Raw genomic sequence first — 18012 nt, 5'->3', positions numbered from 1 at the left:
GGTAAAAAACGAATGTTTTTGTTTTGTTTTTGTTTTTATCTCAACATTGCATTAATCAAAGCATACACGCAAAATGCAAACAGTCTTTTGGCAATTAAAATACGATATATAGATTACAGAACAGTACCTATAACAAAGTTATCGGAGCATATTTTTTAATGTTTTGAAGGCTCGTCTCTCCGGTTAATGTTGGCCAGCCACACACGCCGTCTGTCTTCGTTGATTTTCTGCGTTCGTTCCCCCTCATTGAGTCTGATTTTAGGAATACTAAAGAAACTAAGTTTCGCTGATCCATCACGTCGATTCGTACACCCATTTACCCAACAGGAAACGACCATCGCTGTGTGTTATTGTTAATAATCGCGAACCGTGACACCGGTGACGCGTGATGTTTGCTTGCCTTTCAAAATGGCGGATGACCCCCGGCGCCCAGGATGTGTGACGTCACGTAATTACTATGTATAGACCGATCTTAATAAGATGCTCATAAATATTCATCGATATCCAAAACGAGGCTAAGCTAGGTACACTTTGTAAACAAACATGACGACTGCCAGCTGCAATGACGTTTACACGAGAGATCTATCGTTTGTTCCTGACATATCTTTCACTTTCGTGGAGAGTTACATCAGAGAAAACTCGTCGAGTTCCGGCAGAGAGCAAATGACCAAGGGGTTTTAGTACTACAGCGAGGAATATGTACATTCTGTGGCCGGTAAGTTAGACAGACGTCTAAATATAGGTCCTGTAAAACTTAGACCAGATATACAAAGCAAAGCGATTTCTAGACCTTTACAAACACTTTAAAGTCTATTGTATCTTTATCATTTAATATTGAAAATTGGTAAAGTATCTTATCTTATTGTGAAACCATCATGGCATGGGAAAGACACTACTATAATAAACACATGAAGTATGTGTGTGATTGGATTGGGGGTGGAGATGCTGATGTATACGCGTGTTGTACATGTACGTTGTGCATGGAGCATAGACGCTTGGGTTTGGAATTTTGAGCTCTGGGACGCTATAGTTTTTATTAATGTAATTAACGATACTTAAATGTAGAAATTATACCCATATATAAAGATGTTGATCAACCAGTCCATTAGACTAAACCTGTCCCAGACTCCCTGTGATTTTGATAATAATTTGGGGCATCATGAAGCAAAAGGGATACTATCTTATTTGTAAAGTATACTCAGTACATGTATGACATAGTGCAGTAGGCAACTATAAAGGAAATGTTATCAAATACATATGTTCATAAATACATGGTTTGTACAGTACAGGCCACATTATTTTCTATTAATTTCTATGTATTAATTAAGGGCAATTAACTTTAAGAAGGAAAACTGTTAATTGGTCTGTGTAACCATTTATATTGTTCTTTTTCAGTGTACCGAGATGAGTTGGGCTGCCTTGTTAAAGCAAAATGTTTCAGATCTCAGAAAAAAAAAGATTCCCCTCATGATGTTAAGGTACATTGTTTGTAGCTATATATATAGTAGCTTTCTATATTGTCAGTTTATCCATATTATGAAGTCTTGAAGAAAACAGCAGGCCTATAAATGCTGATCATTTGTTGAGTCAATAGTTGTTTGTATCTAGTATTTGAATTAAGATGTGACCAACAAGATTTAATTAAAACCAATATCCTTTACATACAAATAAAAAAAATCTCCATATATACATATATAGTATGGGACAGATATTGGTTTTTTTAATCACCAGATGCAAGTGCCTGTAATTGGATGATTCAATATTAATTATTTAAGGATTAATCATTTATTTTGTGTAAACACAAAGCCCATTGCACAGCCCATCGTTCACTTTGTTTGATGGCGATCAATGCAAGTAACAAAAAAATGTACAACTAGAGATGCGAGGTTAGCATACAATCTTCAACAATATAGTCAGGCTAAAAATCTCGGCTTCTAAACCATATATACACTAATATATATTTATGTTCATATTTTTCAGATTCTCATCAACAATGACAAAGTGGAATATGCATTATTTTCTTGTACTATTGGAAAAAGTGGACACTGTGGGCATGTTATTGCTTTACTTTATCAGCTGACATTACAAACAGCGGACGTTTACCCTCATACCAACTGATATTGCCAAGACTTCACTTCCTCAGACCTGGCATGTTCCACGTGGAGAGAAGCTGAAGGGAGATCAGATTGACAACATAGTTGTTCAGGGCTACGACAGACAGGATCCACGGAGGGCTACTCAAGGCATAAGGTCAACTTTATACAACCCAATTACTACCGATGAGTGTTTTAACATGGAGAGTTTCATTAATGAAATAGGAGAAATGGACATTCTTTTTCCTACTGTAGCCTCAAATTCAGTTTCATCAGACAGGGTGCTCACAAAGTTTGGCAATTTCCCTAAAGGAAGTGTCATTAGCTACCAGCAGAAGAAATCAACTGACTGTTTTAAATTTACTTGATATAAATGACTTTCCCAGATTACCCACAAAGAATGTCATGAAAACAAATGTGCCCTTTGTACTGCAGGAACAACAAGAAAAACAGTTTCAGTCACTGACAGTTACCGAGTTAGAATGTGTAGAAATAGAGGAGAGCACCCGCAGCCAGTCTAGGGATCCAATGTGGCACAAACTTAGAAGTGAAAGGATAACTGCATTCAATGCAGGGGAAATAGCTAAAAGGCGTGCAGGTATATGACTTATTTGTTTACCTGGTGATGTGTATGCAAATGCCATGTTAATACAGATTTGTATTTAAAGTGTCAGTGTAACACTGGGGTATTTTTGTTATTTAAAATATATAGAAAATAATAAAATCGTTACAGCAAGTGCGAAATTCGAAAAGTTGATATTTATCGAGATATTTGATGTTGTTTCAAAAACACACCTGTACGGACTACGCACCCGCTCCGTTTCGGGTACACAGAAATCTGTGACGTCACAAAGTGAACATTCGATCTGTATACGGCCGGCCATATTGATTTTTATACTCGAAGCGAGAAGAGCAGACTAAATTCGACACGGCGTTTAATGTGATCAGGTTGTGATTTTAGAACAATGTCAGATGTTATTAAGAAGCGGAGTGTAGGTAAGCGGTGTATGGTATATGGTTGTTCAAATACGTACGGCGATGGAGTTGCGCTGCATTTGTTTCCGCTGGACAGACCCGAGATGTGCAAGAAATGGACCAACTTTGTGAAGAAGAAAAGAGACAAGTGGGATGGACCAACAAAATACTCGGCTGTTTGTGAAAAACACTTCGACATTGGAGCATATCCCCAGAAGTATTCAATTCTTCAATCCCTTGGACGAACTCCTCCTAAGAAAAAGAAACTCAACCCCGATGCCATCCCAACGATCCAGGTTGAATCCCCGGGGCCAGCTGCTGAGCCTGTGCTGTTGACACCGTTATGTGCATCAACCCCAAAGTCAAAAACGCCAAGATCGGCATTCGTGAAACGGGAAAATAGACGGGTATGTACCATTGGAGTATGTCGAAAGGCCACTGTCGTCGCCCATGCATATTATCACAAATGTTTTGGGGCCGTGTACTTTTTATAGGCCCTTTAGCTAGACCGTATGTAGACCGAGTGCTGTTGGCCTAGATCTTCCACTCATTTTTCAATACTTTACGAACAAATATATATTCTATGCAATATGTCATGCATTTTTTTAAAAGTATTGTAACATGTAAAAAAATCTATAATTAGTTTTTTTAAACTATTTGAGTTGCAATATTTATAAAACAGAATTAAATTAAATGTAAATGTCTCACCATTTCAGAATTATTTAAAATGGCTGTTCAAGATTCATGATCATGTAAAAATGACTGACATTATTTCATTTATAGTAGAGACAATGGGTATAACTGATAAAATAAATTACCTGTAATTTTATCAGTTAAAAAAAACCAATATCAATGGGTAGATCTATATTCTTTTCCTATTTTACAGATTATCAACAAGATCATGGAATGTCCCATAACAGATATAGAGGAACCATGCTCCATGGATACAGACCAAGAGGACACTTTTCCTACAGTAATTGAGGTACAGATCATGGTAGATACATGTATTCAGGAAATACAGTTTAGTGTGTGTGTGCGAGACAAGGTTAGGAAACTGTTTTGCAGCAGCTATTCAGATTAGATAATATAACACGTCTACAGTAAATTTTAATGCAGAATCCTTAGTTATTGTTTACATTATCAACAATTTATTTTAAAAGAGCTGTATCTAGTAAACTGTAAGCATTTCAAAACTACTCTAATTATGGTGTTATGCAGAATATGTGTTAAATATCAAACTAATAACACACAGCAAATCAAACTGTTTTCATCATTATTCTCATAATAATGTTACAAAAAAATTTGAACAAACCACAGTATCTCAAAATACATACACTTTGTATACAGGGGCCCATTGTTATTATCTTATGACCTTAGTCGTTGATCAATAAGATGTCCATTTAAATACTATATATCCATGCCACATATAAAAATCTACCGTGCAATCAAAACTCTTGAGAAATTATTATATTTTTGTTTTTATTTCTTTCAGACCCCAACAGTAATAATGAAGGCGACCACAAAAACCTGTGGAACGCAATTGTCACTGATGAAACCAAATGCAAGAGCTGTACGCATTCAGGTCACGCCTCACACAAAGGAAAAGGGTAAGACATCAGTATCTGAATTCTGAAAAGAGTTCTTATCAGTACTTTTAATTATGAAAATTATTTCAGGAATGAATAAAATTCATTTTTTTTTAAATATTGAAAGAATGAATTTTAAATAAAGCAAATTTTTTATTCCTAATTAAATAGTCCTTTGGCTAATGTACATATGCACCGACTGTTTCATTTTGACAATAACCTAGGATCTTTTGTTGGAATTTTATTTTTGGTTAATTTTCAATTTCCAAATGCTATATATCTTGCTTCAATAAGCCGAGATGTTACCAATGTGGTTGGAGCTTAGTGATTATAAGTAACGCAACATGACGTCATCAATAATGGCTTAGCACTAGAAATGGGAGATAATCATGAGTATATATATATATATATACATGTATATATAGAGAAACACATTTTTTTCACAGGATGCCAGACTCCTAAATCACAGCCAAAGATGAAAGATGCAGAAGTCCAATGTGATATTTTGAAGGTGCCAGCAGTGAAATCTGTAGTTTTACCATCAGAAGACCTAAACCAGTCTTGGGTTTCTTCAGACCACTGTATGGACCATGACGACTCCGACTACCAGCCATCAGACTCAGAATCAGAAGGCTCTGATTATTTAAATGAAGACAGGTAATAAAACTGGTTAATGAATATCCCGGATTGTGCAAGATTTATTTTAATTGATATAATTGCTTCTTACATATTAATTCCTATCAAGGAATGGTGTAAATAGATTGTCATTTTTAATTTGTTTTATAAGGTCAATTAATTTTGCATATGCAAATTAGACGAGAGTGTTAGCAATTTTCTCCATTCAAAAAAAATCAGGGGAATTTGTATGGTACAAACAAATAGTGATGTCAATTTCTATAAGATTTATTTGGTCTTCACTTGTTGCTCAGTTTCGTATAATTTTTCGCTATTTTTATTGGATGTGAAATGGGATGGGCACATATTTTGAATCCTTTTCAGTAATTTCATTTTCTAATTATAGGGCTCAAGATCTAGAGGATGAAAGGATGTTCATTGTCAGTGAGAACAGGTTAATGGACCTATTCAGAGCTTGTCCACTGTGTTCATCACCATCACTGGGAAACATAACTCATTCAATGGGAACATTGATCAAAATTGAACAGGACTGTGGTGTTTGTGGTCACAACAGAGTGTGGAACAGCCAGCCAATGGTAGGGAGTATTCCGTTGGGTAACCTAAAAATGTCCTGTGGGATCCTTTTCTCTGGGGCTCTACCAGCTAAGACGCTTAGGATCTTTCAGTTTATGAACTTGCCATCAATATCAAAGGAGACTTTCATGAAGCACCAGAAATCCTACCTACAGCCAGCCATTGTGGACTTCTGGAAAGAACGTCAGAGGATGTACCTTGAGGAAGCCGGAAGAAATGGTCGTCCGATATGCATTGGCGGAGATGGACGATGTGACACACCAGGTCACTCTGCAAAATTTGGCAGCTACTCTGTCATGGATTTGGACAAAGGACAAGTCATTGATGTTCAACTTGTGCAGGTAAACATATGACTTGATATTCAGAGAAGTTGTTCTCAAAGGACACCTCTTACCAATATAACCAAAATAATTACCACAACAGTCAATAATAATTGTATTCCATCGGTATCACTTGATTTCATTGGTTTGAAAATTAAGGTTATTTCTTCATTACCCTGAAAAAGTTTATAAAGTTTGCTGAATTAAATAGGCTCTGAAACAGTGCAGTGTTTCTAAGGAGTCTGTAGATAAATCAAATTAGTCTGCAGATAATAGCCAGATATAGCAAATAAATTGGATGTAATTCATTTCACATATGTTTTGTAGAGTAATGAAGTGCAAAGCAGCTGCCACATGGAGAAGGAGGGACTATCGCGCAGCATGGCTTTCCTAAAAAATTTCATAGAAATCGACACCATTGTCACTGACCGCCACGTCCAAATACGTAAATGGGTGAGGGAAAATATGACTGACACCAAGCACTGTGTTGATGTGTGGCATGTTGCTAAAGGTAATTGTGACATAATTGTGTTGAAATGTGTATTGTCTAAATATATTTTACATCGAAATAAATTGCAGTAAGACAGGGCTGGTTGAATGAAGACATTATTTTCAAAGTTGTTTTACAATATTATAATTATAACATAGCCATATAATAACACGATAGACAACAGTTTCTAATTTTTTCTATATAATTGTTTTCAGGACTAAAGAAGAAAGTATTGGCTCTTTCAAAGGAGAAGGACTGTGGGGAGCTCAGCAGTTGGATCAAGAGCATCACCAATCATCTGTACTGGGTTGCTGCATCTACACCTGATGCAGATGCAGATCTGATGATGCAGAAGTGGCGTTCATTAGAGAACCACATCCAAAATATCCACGAGGGTCATGGTCAGCTATTTCCAAAATGTCTGCATCCAGATCTCGCAGGACAGGAAAGAAGGAAGAGGTGGCTGAAGCCAGGTATGAATGATGTTTAAGAAATTAGTGCATTTTGCATTGTTATTATCTAATGGACATTTTTTTTATCATATGGAACAGCCTGTTGAAAGCATTTATAATTCAGGATTGATATATTTTAATGGTCTTACCTTTATATGACAAGAAAATTACCTGTGTGCATGGATAAATATATACAGATTACACAATTGCACTTTCAAGTCAATTATGATGAAAATTGGATACCTTCCTTTCTTGTTTGCATTGATTATTGTTGTTATTAGAATTTTGTTTAAAAATCCAAAAATCAAATGATCTATTTTTACAGGAACTAAAAGTTTGGAGAAGTTGCTGCCAATCCTGGGGAACCGTCAGATGAAAATTGACATCCCCATGCTTTCCACCAACCAGCAAACATCAGAGTTAGAAGGTTACCATTCTGTAATCAACCATTTCGCACCAAAAATGCACGGATTCTCCTATTACGGAATGGTGTGCAGGTAAGGTTGACATTTGTTGTACAATACTTTCATCCGTAAATCACTACAGGAACATGATCTTTCATGTGACATTCTACATAAATACCACTAATAAATCATATCAGAAAAAAAAATTGTGTTATAGAAAATCAAAGTCAAATTGCATCTGCAATAAAGAAAGAAAACATAATCTTCATTCTTTGTGACATAAAAATGAAACCTCCTCTAGTGTAATCATCAAATTTGCATTCATATTTTAATCTTGCAGACTTCTACTTGCTGCACTTCATTTTAATGAAAATGGAGGGAGGGACTCTGCTGTCACCAAAGATGGTGCTACACGCATTAATATTGTTTTCCCCAAACACAAGAAAGGAGGATACACTGTCCGTGAAGTGAAGACAGAGCCAACATACAGTAAGTATATGGACACACAAATACTAATGGAGGTCAAATGTCAAGGTCATTTTATTCAAAGGTCACAGTCAAATCTGGCATCTTTTAAAAAAACTGATGAAACATTTAGCTTTTACTTGAAGCAATGTTGTTCAGAATTCAAACAATATGTAACAGGTGGGAAATGTATTGCTATACTGGGCTCTATTAATTAGTTTGGTTATGTTACACCGATTGCAAATTTATTTTTGTATCTCTGTTTTTCTCTTTTACCATAATCTGCAACCAAATGCATCAATATACAATTTTCTTTATGTGACAATGGAGTTTTTTTATCATTGGGCACTAAACAAATGATGAAACAATCTTAATTCTTTACCCATCTTTATTCACAGGTTACGTTCATGAGCTATTACAAAGCACACTGGAAAGGGTAAAAACCACTACCATGAAGAACTCACAGGACAGCCTTATGGATCCGCCTCCTGCATTATGCAGTACATTTTGCCGTCCATCAAAACAGGAAGCTATTGCTTCACTACAGTCCCGTTTCTGTTGTGAATGAAGTCACTCATCACCATAGTTGAAGCCAGTCACTATTTCTCCTTCAGGACATGGAAAAGTCTGTCTTATGACGTGCACTGCACAGGCAGGAAGTGGGACTCGAACATTCCTCCCAAGAAAACCCCAACACCATCGAACAAGCTGTCTGTATGCGGTGTACCTATATCGCCTAGGAAAAAAATAGACACATATTATATAGGTGTACAAAATTGTACTTTAGACTGATAGCATCAGTATTAGTTTGTTTGTTAAAATCACTGAATTAGTTAAATATTTCATACTAAAGTAGTGTAAAATTTTACTGCAGTAGATCAATGATATAATTTTCATTGGGTGCTAGTGGTGGGCTCCAGTGTTTTTCAAGATAGTTTGGGGTGTCATGTCTTATGTTTTGGAATCAACCAACTAATGAACATGGCCAAGGAAATACAAGTGCTATATTTTTATTAACTTAATATTTGCGAGCATGATACTGTTTATAACAGATGATCATGAAGTGATAGCTACTTACGCTGGACTTTCTGGTATGTTGCCATTGTGGTGTTGTCTAAATGCATGGTATGCTGTTCGTAGCACAAAGACATTTAGGCAGACTGGAGCAAATCCAGGATGTTGTGTGATACATTTCAAATCTGGGATTTCGCCTCTGATGTGTTGAATCTGCAATATTTCAGCACAGCAGATGCATTCTGTAGCTGTTGGCATCTCGTGACAGTTTTCACATTGGCACCTATAAATGAAATTTATCTTCAATAAGTGTCAAAATATATTGTATATGAAAATTGTAATGTGTAATGTATACAGGCCAATGAGGTTTTTAATATTTGTAACTAAATTGGTGCTTTATAGTGCAGGTTAACTGTCACAACAATGGAAACATAAATATGACAACAAATCGATATTCTTTGTTTTTGTTTTATTTTCCCTTGGCATTAGTTTTGTCACATAATATTATCAGAGCTGAAGTTGGAGATAGACTGACAAACATTGTCTATATATCATATCCATTAGATGAAATGATCACTACACTTTTGGTCAGAAGTCTTTACGCAAAATTTAATTTTACTATAATTTCTTTGTATTTCAACTTTTTTCAATTACCCCCCCTGAGTTCATTCATGATTGTATAATTGATGTTTTGGGTGTCGATAAAGAAAAAACATAGAAAATCCCCATGTAAATTACTATTTACACATACATCCCTTATGAAAAGAAATACAATTAGCAACAAAATTAAAATTAAACCCGTGGCACCTTCATCATTTATACACATATATAAAAAATCATATAGCGAAAATTCATGTAGTAAATATACTATCTTTCAGCGTAAAAACTTTTGATGAAATTGGCTTAACAACATCAGGAAAAACGTTTAAATGGTATGATTATATAGAATTAGATTGAGGAAAGACTGTACCTGTTGTTTAGAGGGTATTTTATACATATTCTCATAGACAGAAAATTATGTCCCTATACTGATGACAACTGGAAAAACAAATGAACGTTTATATATATTTTTGTAGTTCGAATCTGTTTTTTATATCGTGCTTACTAAAGTTACCACGCCAGCCAATTTATAGTCGACCACGGAGAACTACCAATATTTGTTTGCCGTGATCAGAGACTTGTATATACGTCTCTGCCGTGATATATATATATAGGTGCGGTAATTCCTATGCGAAATGGTGGTGTTTTCCGAAGTTTAAAAAGAGTCTAATTTAGGATAAGAAAAGCAAATTTGAAGGCGTACAAAATCATTGAAATTTCGTCAAAATAGGCCTATAACGTGACCGATTTATAAATGTCCTGTTCATTTCCCTGTAACCTGTCGAATATGAATAATCGACCGTAAATATACCATATGCTTCGATGTCTTACACATTAACGAAAAGAGACAAATAAATCAAAACATGAAATTTCAATATGCATTCTATATTCATAAAGAACTAATTCGACATTGTATGGCTTACCAGTCGGTCGACCCCAAGCGGTCTTCGGTTGCCGGTTGCGGATCATTCTCGAGATCTTCGTCGCTTCCAACTTCTGGTTCAAACTGATACGGTCGTATCCCTTCTGAATGGTCTGGTTCGACATCCGAAGAGGAATATCCCATATTCAAATCACAATCTGTATCGGAAAATGAATCGCATCTTGCTTCTGACCCGTCGCTAGTGTAATCGCTGTAAGCTTCCATCTTGAGTGTTCACCTTGTGACGTCACGATTCCGTGTGTACGACTACACACATATTAGCCACGTCCTGATTGGCTTTTACCGACAGGTGCAAACAGCGATGATTGACAGGCTATACCGTCGTCCACAGTGGGTCAATTTTCATGCGGTTTTCGACATTTTTGTATTGAGATCATGATACATTGTTGACTTTTTTTTTTATTATTCTGCGATACACTAACACTTTAAAAATCCATCATTTGCACCTGGCAACTTTGTAAAGGGCAGGGCGTAAGAATTGTACCTGCTGCCCCCATTACATGATATCGTAAGAGGCGACTAAATTTGGGATCTTATCTTTTCTCTTCTTTCTTAACAACTTTCTTCTTCCTAATGTCTCCCTTGACAATGCCTCACTTTTGGATTTAGTTGAGCGTTCGCTGCTGTGAGGAAGGCTTTGGGTTCTGTCCCCTAGCCGAGACATACCAGAGTCTTTAAAAATGGTAGTTTCTACTCCTGCTTAGCGCTCAGCATATTTGGAGTGGGACGACTGGTTCGCCCGTTGTCAGTATAATGTGACCGGGTGGGGTGTGCTGCTGGGTGTCTTCGGCAGTATGCTTCAGTGAGGTAGCACTATAAATCGGCAAAAGTTCCGGCCTATCACAAGGAGACTTAACACGAACATACCGCAGCCTCCCAAAACACACATACGCACTCACCACACGCATGCATGTCCCACGCACGGGAGGCCGTCCTTAAATGACCCTAGCTGTTAATAGGACGTTAAACAAAATAAACCAAATCAAACCAAATGTAAAGGGTTAAATATATATGGTTACACCCCCTTTAATACTTAATGTAGTTAGAACAACAAGAGAAAAAAAAACTAGTCATAGGTACGTTTCTGTGAAGTGGTGGTAGATCTAGAGTATAGTTTTAATTTCCTGTTTCGTTATTTTAATATTACCCCATCTGACTTTAGAATAACTATATTTAATGTGCATATATTATTTCAGCATATATGTAAACAACTGTTTTATGTTAGCAGTAGCACTGGAACTTTTGATGAATTTATATGCATTAAAATATTTGCCACAGTCTTCAAGTATATATCTAAATGCAAATTTTGTTAATTATAATGTCTTAGTCAACTGTCACTTTTTCAGATGGTCAAAAACTAGCCGAAAGACTGAAGTCAGCAAGGAGTTACCAGTCCGCAGCTATGAAAAGAGGAATTGAATCTGAAGCTACAGCTGCCCAGGCATATAGTCAGGTATCAATTTCCTGTCTTTTGACAAATATAGTTGAAAAATTCCATAGGTTCTCTCTTATATATGTCTTACATGTTTGGGGGCCACGGTGGCCGAGAGTGCTTAAGGTGCCCCGACACTTTATCACTAGCCCTCCACCTCTGGGTTGCGAGTTCGAAACCTATGTGGGACAGTTGTCAGGAACTGACCGTAGGTCGGTGGTTTTTCTCCCTGTACTCCAGCTTTCCTCCACCTCGAAAACCTGGCACTTCCTTAAATGACCCTGGCTATGAATAGGACATAAAACAAAATACTAGTATACCACACCAAATCTTACATGTCTGTACATTTTGCCTTGGCTCCAAACATTTTATGACTGTTCCTTGGTTACATTTTCAAAAACACTGGGATCAAAATTTTAATTTGGAATGTATCCGTCAAACTCTGCATGGCAGTAATCTGATAACAAATTGACATGGTCACAATAATTGAATTCTGGTTAAGGGATACAACACTGTTTCAGTGATGACACATGAACTTCGGGCCTTGGAAATAATTTCAAGTATCTAGAATTTGGGCTGATGCCCCTCAACTTTTGATAAAACACGCTTCTGTTTAATGCGGATTTATTCCCAGCTGGCCTGTATTCCACATAGCTAGAGTTGACCATTTCCGGACTATGCACACTGCTTCTTTATGTGAAAGCTTCCATTTGCATTTTTGATTGCACTTGCATGGTTTATATGTGGCGGCCAAATATCCAGGTGTGTTTTTAGTTGAAATATCCACCAGGGCACATAAAAACCCAGCAATATTGTTGCATGATTCACCATTTCTGAAACAAAAAAAGAGATTTATTACATTATTATACATCTCAATAAGTTAATAAATATATATATATATATCATAACAATCTAATCTTATTGATGATTGATAGATTTGAAATGTAAATTTTCATATTTTTTTGTTAGTCAAAACAGTATAAATTTACTATCAAGGTAAACAAATATAATAATAAATATTGGGTACAGTATTTGACCAAACTTAAAAAGCAACATTTTGTTCATCAATTAAACTCGAAATCAACCTGACAATTTTAATGCAATAAAAATTTACCTAGCAGGACAGGGATAGTCAGCAACATGCACTTGACCAGTCAACTTTGAAAGGGATATCCAGACGTCATAGTAAGGATGTTTCTATACGTCTGCAGTAGGCATAGACGGCACATTTTTATAGGATCGAGCACTGTTCATTAATCATATGGTACTTCATGGAGTGTAGATGGCTGTCCTCGCAACATACTTCGGCCTTTAATTGTTCACAGCACCCAGTGTTAAATGTTTTCGACTTGTTTAGCACCAAATACGTCTTTCTCAGAAACATTGATTCATTTATTTTATTTAACAGCTAATATCATCGGGAATACGTGTGCCATCCGACCAGCTCGGCAACGTAGATGGATTGGCCAGTTATGTGATGATATCTACTATATATATATATTTCTCTCGATACAACTACGAGAGGAAATTCAAATCTATATCTTCGGATCACCAACACATAGTTTATATGATACATTGTGGTAATAAATAGATATCTATATTTCTAACTTAGCAACACAAATGACGTATATGATCACTGTGCTAATAAATAGATATATAACTTAGCAAGACAAATGACGAAGGAAGACCACTTCTTGACTCGTGCCCTGACCGGGCCTCTAACTCACGATCTAAGGCACCCAATCGCCTAACCAGAAATACCCACAGCTTATACCGCTGCGCCACATCGGACTTCTTAAAAAAGAACGTTTCAATGGCACAGTGATGGTCGGCCCGATACCCCGACATGATCATTGTAAAAGTCGTCTATAAGATGATATGAACACCTGGATCGCAATGTATTTACATAAGTGTACCTTCTGCCCCCATTGCATGATCGTAAGAGGCGACTAAATTTGGGATCTTATCATTTTCTCTTCTTCTTAACAACTTTCTTCTTCCTAATGTCTCCCTTGACAATGCCTCACTTGTGGCCTTTAGTTGAGCGTTCGCCCCTGTGAGGAAGGCTTTGGGTTCTGTCCCCTAGCCGAGACATACCAGAGTCTTTAAAAATGGTAGTTGCTACTCCTGCTTAGCGCTCAGCATATTTGGAGTGGGACGACTGGTTCGCCCGTTGTCAGTATAATGTGACCGGGTGGGGTGTGCTGCTGGGTGTCTTCGGCAGTATGCTTTAGTGAGGGTAGCACTATAAATCGGCAAAAGTTCCGGCCTATCACAAGGAGACATAACACGAACATACAGCAGCCTCCCAAAACACACATACGCACTCACCACACGCATGCATGTCGCACACACGGGAGGCCGTCCTTAAATGACCTTAGATGTTAATAGGACGTTAAACAAAATAAACCAAACCAAACTCAAGTATTTACATAATTGGATACGAATTATACATGTTATAAATATTTCTATATTATCATTATTTATATATTACTATGTGAGTCTTTATCATACAGCACATTGTAACAAGTCTAATGACAATCTACAATACCTGACATATAGGTTAAAGTCACCACTTAAATTAAGCTGAAAATATTCCCACAACTGTAGTGTTGTAAAAACATATTTGACCTTGTCGGCCATGGTCACTTTCATTTATTGTGCTCCATCGGAGGAATCTACTGGCAAATGGATGTTTATACTCACGTTTTAGGATGTTGTCAAGAAAGATTTTTTCCTTCCTGCTGATATTTGGGATAAAGGGGGAGCAGATTTCCATATCCCAGCAGCATCTTTCATAAGATGACTGAAATTCGTTTGTACACTAGAAGGTATTCCTCGCCTCAGTTTTTTCTGCAGCATTTCACTGGCAGAATATATATACAGGTCTTCAGATTCATCGGCTGTCGATTGTTCTCCACTGGCAGAATACATGTCTGCAGATTCATCAGATGTACTTTGTTCTCCAGATTCATCATTGCGACTACCACTGGCTGTACTTTCCCTCTGAAATTTTCGGATGGCCAGAACATCATTAAAAAACTGCAGCAATTGCTTGGTAGATATGTCATTGTCTGAGAAGAAACAAAGCAGAACAAATTTAGAACGAAACAAAACCTATGACCATACATATGTTTATCTATGATCATTAATTACTATAAACTATATCATGATGCATAAATTAATAATATAGGCAGGCTGATCATGAAACAGTGGACACATCATTGTTACAATAAAAATGTATACATAAAATGTATAATCTCCCTATTTTTTTATACTGGGCCGACAGGGGCAGAGCCATAGGAGGCCAGGTATTAATATTAGTACTATAGTCTACCATACGTTTTATACATACATGCTAATTGTAATGTGCCCCTGTGGTTGAAACTTGAATTTAAAAATATTACTTGTTAGTCTAGGGGTAGATCTACTATTTGTCATCAAATCGAGTAAAATATATTTCAGTTTTATTAAGAACAGCCTTGGATACAGCGAGTGTTGCAAATTTCATTCTGTGCTCTTGCGAAGAAATTTCAAAATCAAAATTAAATTTAATCAACCACTACATAGGTTGTTATTTAAACTTTTAAAAGTTCATGCAAAATACAAATTTGAGTCATCCGAGAAGAATTTTAAATGTGAGGAATTAACTATAGGCCTTGCTCTCATGCCTGCTACTACTAGTCTACTGTAGGCTAGAGTGGGGGTACGTAATTTCGCACATTTTCAGTATGTACTTCAAAATACATTTCTATGAAATTCATTTCAAAATCAAGAAAAAGTACAAATGATTCGTATCATACAAGTGTGTAACCTGATATGCGCACGTGTATCCTGCGCATGGATTTGTATTCAGTTTTCATAATATTCAGATCAAATGATATTTTCCCTAAATATCTACAAATGCACATCCCAATCAACAACTGGGATTATTTCAAATAAATATTTAATCAGCCGGTAGCCTATGCATTTTCTCTGAAGAAAGTCGTATCAGTTAGATTTTGTTTTCAAAACGAACTTACACTACTGTTTGTACATACCAGTAACATTCCATTAATTTTTCATTAATTTCCTATTAATATACCGCAAACCTGTTAATGCATGCCATTAATTCTTGTCAATGGTTTATTAATGGCCATTAGTAAATGCCATTAAGTTGCCATTAATTCCTTATAGAATGAAGAATCACCCATCAAACTGTCGTTAATTTCCCAATGTAAATCCATTAATTCTTATTAATGGCCATTAATGTTCGCATTCGCCATAATTAATTGTCATTAACGTTTGGGTTCCCCATTAATGTGGGACGACTGGTTGGCCCGTTGTCAGTATAATGTGACCGGGTGGGGTGTGCTGCTGGATGTCTTCGGCAGTGTGATAGCACTTTAAATCGGCAAAAGTTCCGGCCTATCACAAGGAGACTTAACACGAACATACCGCAGCCTCCCAAAACACACATACGCACTCACCACACGCATGGGAGGCCGTCCTTAAATGACCTTAGATGTTAATAGGACGTTAAACAAAATAAACCAATAACCCCATTAATGTAAAATAAAATTGCCATTATTTTTTCGCATTTCAAAAATACGAAATTTTGGTATTATTTTGTTTGATTGTGAAAATTAATTGGCATTAATTTTTCATACCCTGTTAATTCCATTTCAAATATTAAGTAAAAATATATTAATGCCAATTAATAGCCTAACTGTAGAAATTAATAGCCATTACTAGTTCATATGCTGTCACATTGAAGTTATCTATGAAATTAACGGCCATTATTATTTTTTCTGTATGGCTACAAATTAAATGACACTAAATATATTGTTAACCAAATTCATAATTAAAATAAAGACCACTTTGTTGTAATTGCACATAATTTTTTTTTATTCTTCCTGTTTATTGCAACTATTTATGATGCAGAAGTTTGGAAGGGAATCTTGTTACAGTTGCATATCCAAAGCCGATTCTCATCTGTGGCTGTCACCAGAGGTTTCGAGAGGACGCTAATGGGAACTACTGAATATTTCTTTATATCTTCAGCACGCTCCATAAACCATAAACCGGAATCTTGCAGTCATTGTACGTATGGTCAGTATGTTTTACAAAGTACTGAATTTTACCAATGGAAAGAAATTTCCCAGATTCTTCTTTGGATTCGGGGGATCCTCTGGATTTCTCGCAACAGATTATGCTAGACACTGTCTTTGCAGATTGTCTTTCTTTTCTTGCACAGGAGTAGGGAACTACACGCTTTGTGATTTCGTGTATATGATTATGACAAAAACACTGTTGGAAAGAGCATCTTTTGCATGATGCACTCAAAAACTTGTCTATTTTATTTTGAATTGTTTTCTTCACAGATTTACCACCCATGTAATTCCGTTCCTGTACCTCGCTTTCTAGATCCATGTCCGAAGCATCATTATGTTGCTGGTCAAGAAAATGCTCGCTAGAGAGCAGATCAGCTGGCAACTTTCCAGAAGTGACCATAAAACTGCACCATTCAAACAACAAATATGTTTCAATAGCCGAGACTTCTGGAAACCGCATGTTCAGAGCACGACGACAAATCCAGGAAATGAAGTGCTCAAATACAAACATCCATGTCGCATATATAGGGCCATACTTTCTTATTCCCGGTAAAATGTGAAGTAAGTGTGTAGTGATGTTTTGAAGGTGAAGCGGAAAGTCTCTTTCAAGAAGGGCCAATGCCCTGTTAATTCTCTTTTCTAAAGCAGTGATTTCATCATCTGCATGACTTTCAGCACAAACATCTCTCAAGCAGTCCATTAAATCAAACAAGGTTTGTCTCTCCTTTTGGCCCAAAGTATTCCTAAGGCAATATTTCAAAATTCCCTGTGTACCCAACTGTTTCCAATCATGAGATTTTAGACAGCATGTATTGGTAAGAAATCTTCCAGGTTTCAAACCAAATCCTGTGGGAACCCTGCTTTTCCCACCTCTATCATTCACAAGAGAAAGTTCCTCCTTCGAAAGGATACAAGTGTGATTGACAGAATCATCAG

At 36.5% G+C, this 18012-nt stretch overlaps 3 protein-coding genes across 3 annotated transcripts; 2 read left to right on the top strand and 1 right to left on the bottom strand.

Annotated features, from left to right (window-relative positions):
* The first annotated feature begins 1973 nt into the window (after window positions 1-1973).
* On the top strand, window positions 1974-12641 carry LOC117315162. Its single transcript, XM_033869306.1, has 3 exons — window positions 1974-2691; window positions 11898-12109; window positions 12618-12641. The coding sequence occupies exons 1-3, from the start codon at window positions 2499-2501 to the stop codon at window positions 12639-12641; spliced, it is 429 nt and encodes a 142-aa protein (XP_033725197.1). The 5' UTR covers window positions 1974-2498.
* LOC117315067 lies at window positions 2726-9462 on the top strand. The gene is made up of 10 exons (XM_033869207.1): window positions 2726-3475; window positions 3955-4050; window positions 4561-4675; window positions 5101-5311; window positions 5676-6204; window positions 6511-6694; window positions 6889-7146; window positions 7451-7622; window positions 7870-8018; window positions 8393-9462. The coding sequence occupies exons 1-10, from the start codon at window positions 3059-3061 to the stop codon at window positions 8560-8562; spliced, it is 2301 nt and encodes a 766-aa protein (XP_033725098.1). The 5' UTR covers window positions 2726-3058; the 3' UTR covers window positions 8563-9462.
* Window positions 8368-10937, bottom strand: LOC117315071. Its single transcript, XM_033869210.1, has 3 exons — window positions 10532-10937; window positions 9073-9291; window positions 8368-8730 (listed from the first exon to the last, which is right to left on the bottom strand). Exons 1-3 carry the CDS (start codon window positions 10753-10755, stop codon window positions 8565-8567), a joined length of 609 nt encoding a protein of 202 aa, XP_033725101.1. The 5' UTR covers window positions 10756-10937; the 3' UTR covers window positions 8368-8564.
* Window positions 12642-18012: the final 5371 nt, after the last annotated feature.

Source organism: Pecten maximus, chromosome 17 (genome assembly GCF_902652985.1).
Source record: "Pecten maximus chromosome 17, xPecMax1.1, whole genome shotgun sequence".
Lineage (NCBI taxonomy): Eukaryota > Metazoa > Mollusca > Bivalvia > Pectinida > Pectinidae > Pecten > Pecten maximus.
The sequence above is the reverse complement of the archived record's forward strand: the minus strand, read 5'-3'. Positions and strand labels throughout refer to the sequence as shown.

Excerpts from the sequence above, each read along its gene's own strand:
- LOC117315162 (XM_033869306.1), top strand. The coding sequence starts at position 2,499 with ATGAAAACAAATGTGCCCTTTGTACTGCAGGAACAACAAGAAAAACAG. Across the intron at positions 2,692-11,897 it reads AATAGCTAAAAGGCGTGCAG|ATGGTCAAAAACTAGCCGAA; the intron begins GTATATGACTTA and ends TCACTTTTTCAG. Across the intron at positions 12,110-12,617 it reads GGTGGCCGAGAGTGCTTAAG|CTGGCCTGTATTCCACATAG; the intron begins GTGCCCCGACAC and ends ATTTATTCCCAG.
- LOC117315067 (XM_033869207.1), top strand. The coding sequence starts at position 3,059 with ATGTCAGATGTTATTAAGAAGCGGAGTGTAGGTAAGCGGTGTATGGTA. Across the intron at positions 5,312-5,675 it reads GATTATTTAAATGAAGACAG|GGCTCAAGATCTAGAGGATG; the intron begins GTAATAAAACTG and ends TTCTAATTATAG. Across the intron at positions 7,623-7,869 it reads TATTACGGAATGGTGTGCAG|ACTTCTACTTGCTGCACTTC; the intron begins GTAAGGTTGACA and ends TTAATCTTGCAG.
- LOC117315071 (XM_033869210.1), bottom strand. The coding sequence starts at position 10,755 with ATGGAAGCTTACAGCGATTACACTAGCGACGGGTCAGAAGCAAGATGC. Across the intron at positions 9,292-10,531 it reads CGCTTGGGGTCGACCGACTG|GTGCCAATGTGAAAACTGTC; the intron begins GTAAGCCATACA and ends TTTCATTTATAG. Across the intron at positions 8,731-9,072 it reads AACATACCAGAAAGTCCAGC|GCGATATAGGTACACCGCAT; the intron begins GTAAGTAGCTAT and ends TTTTTTTCCTAG.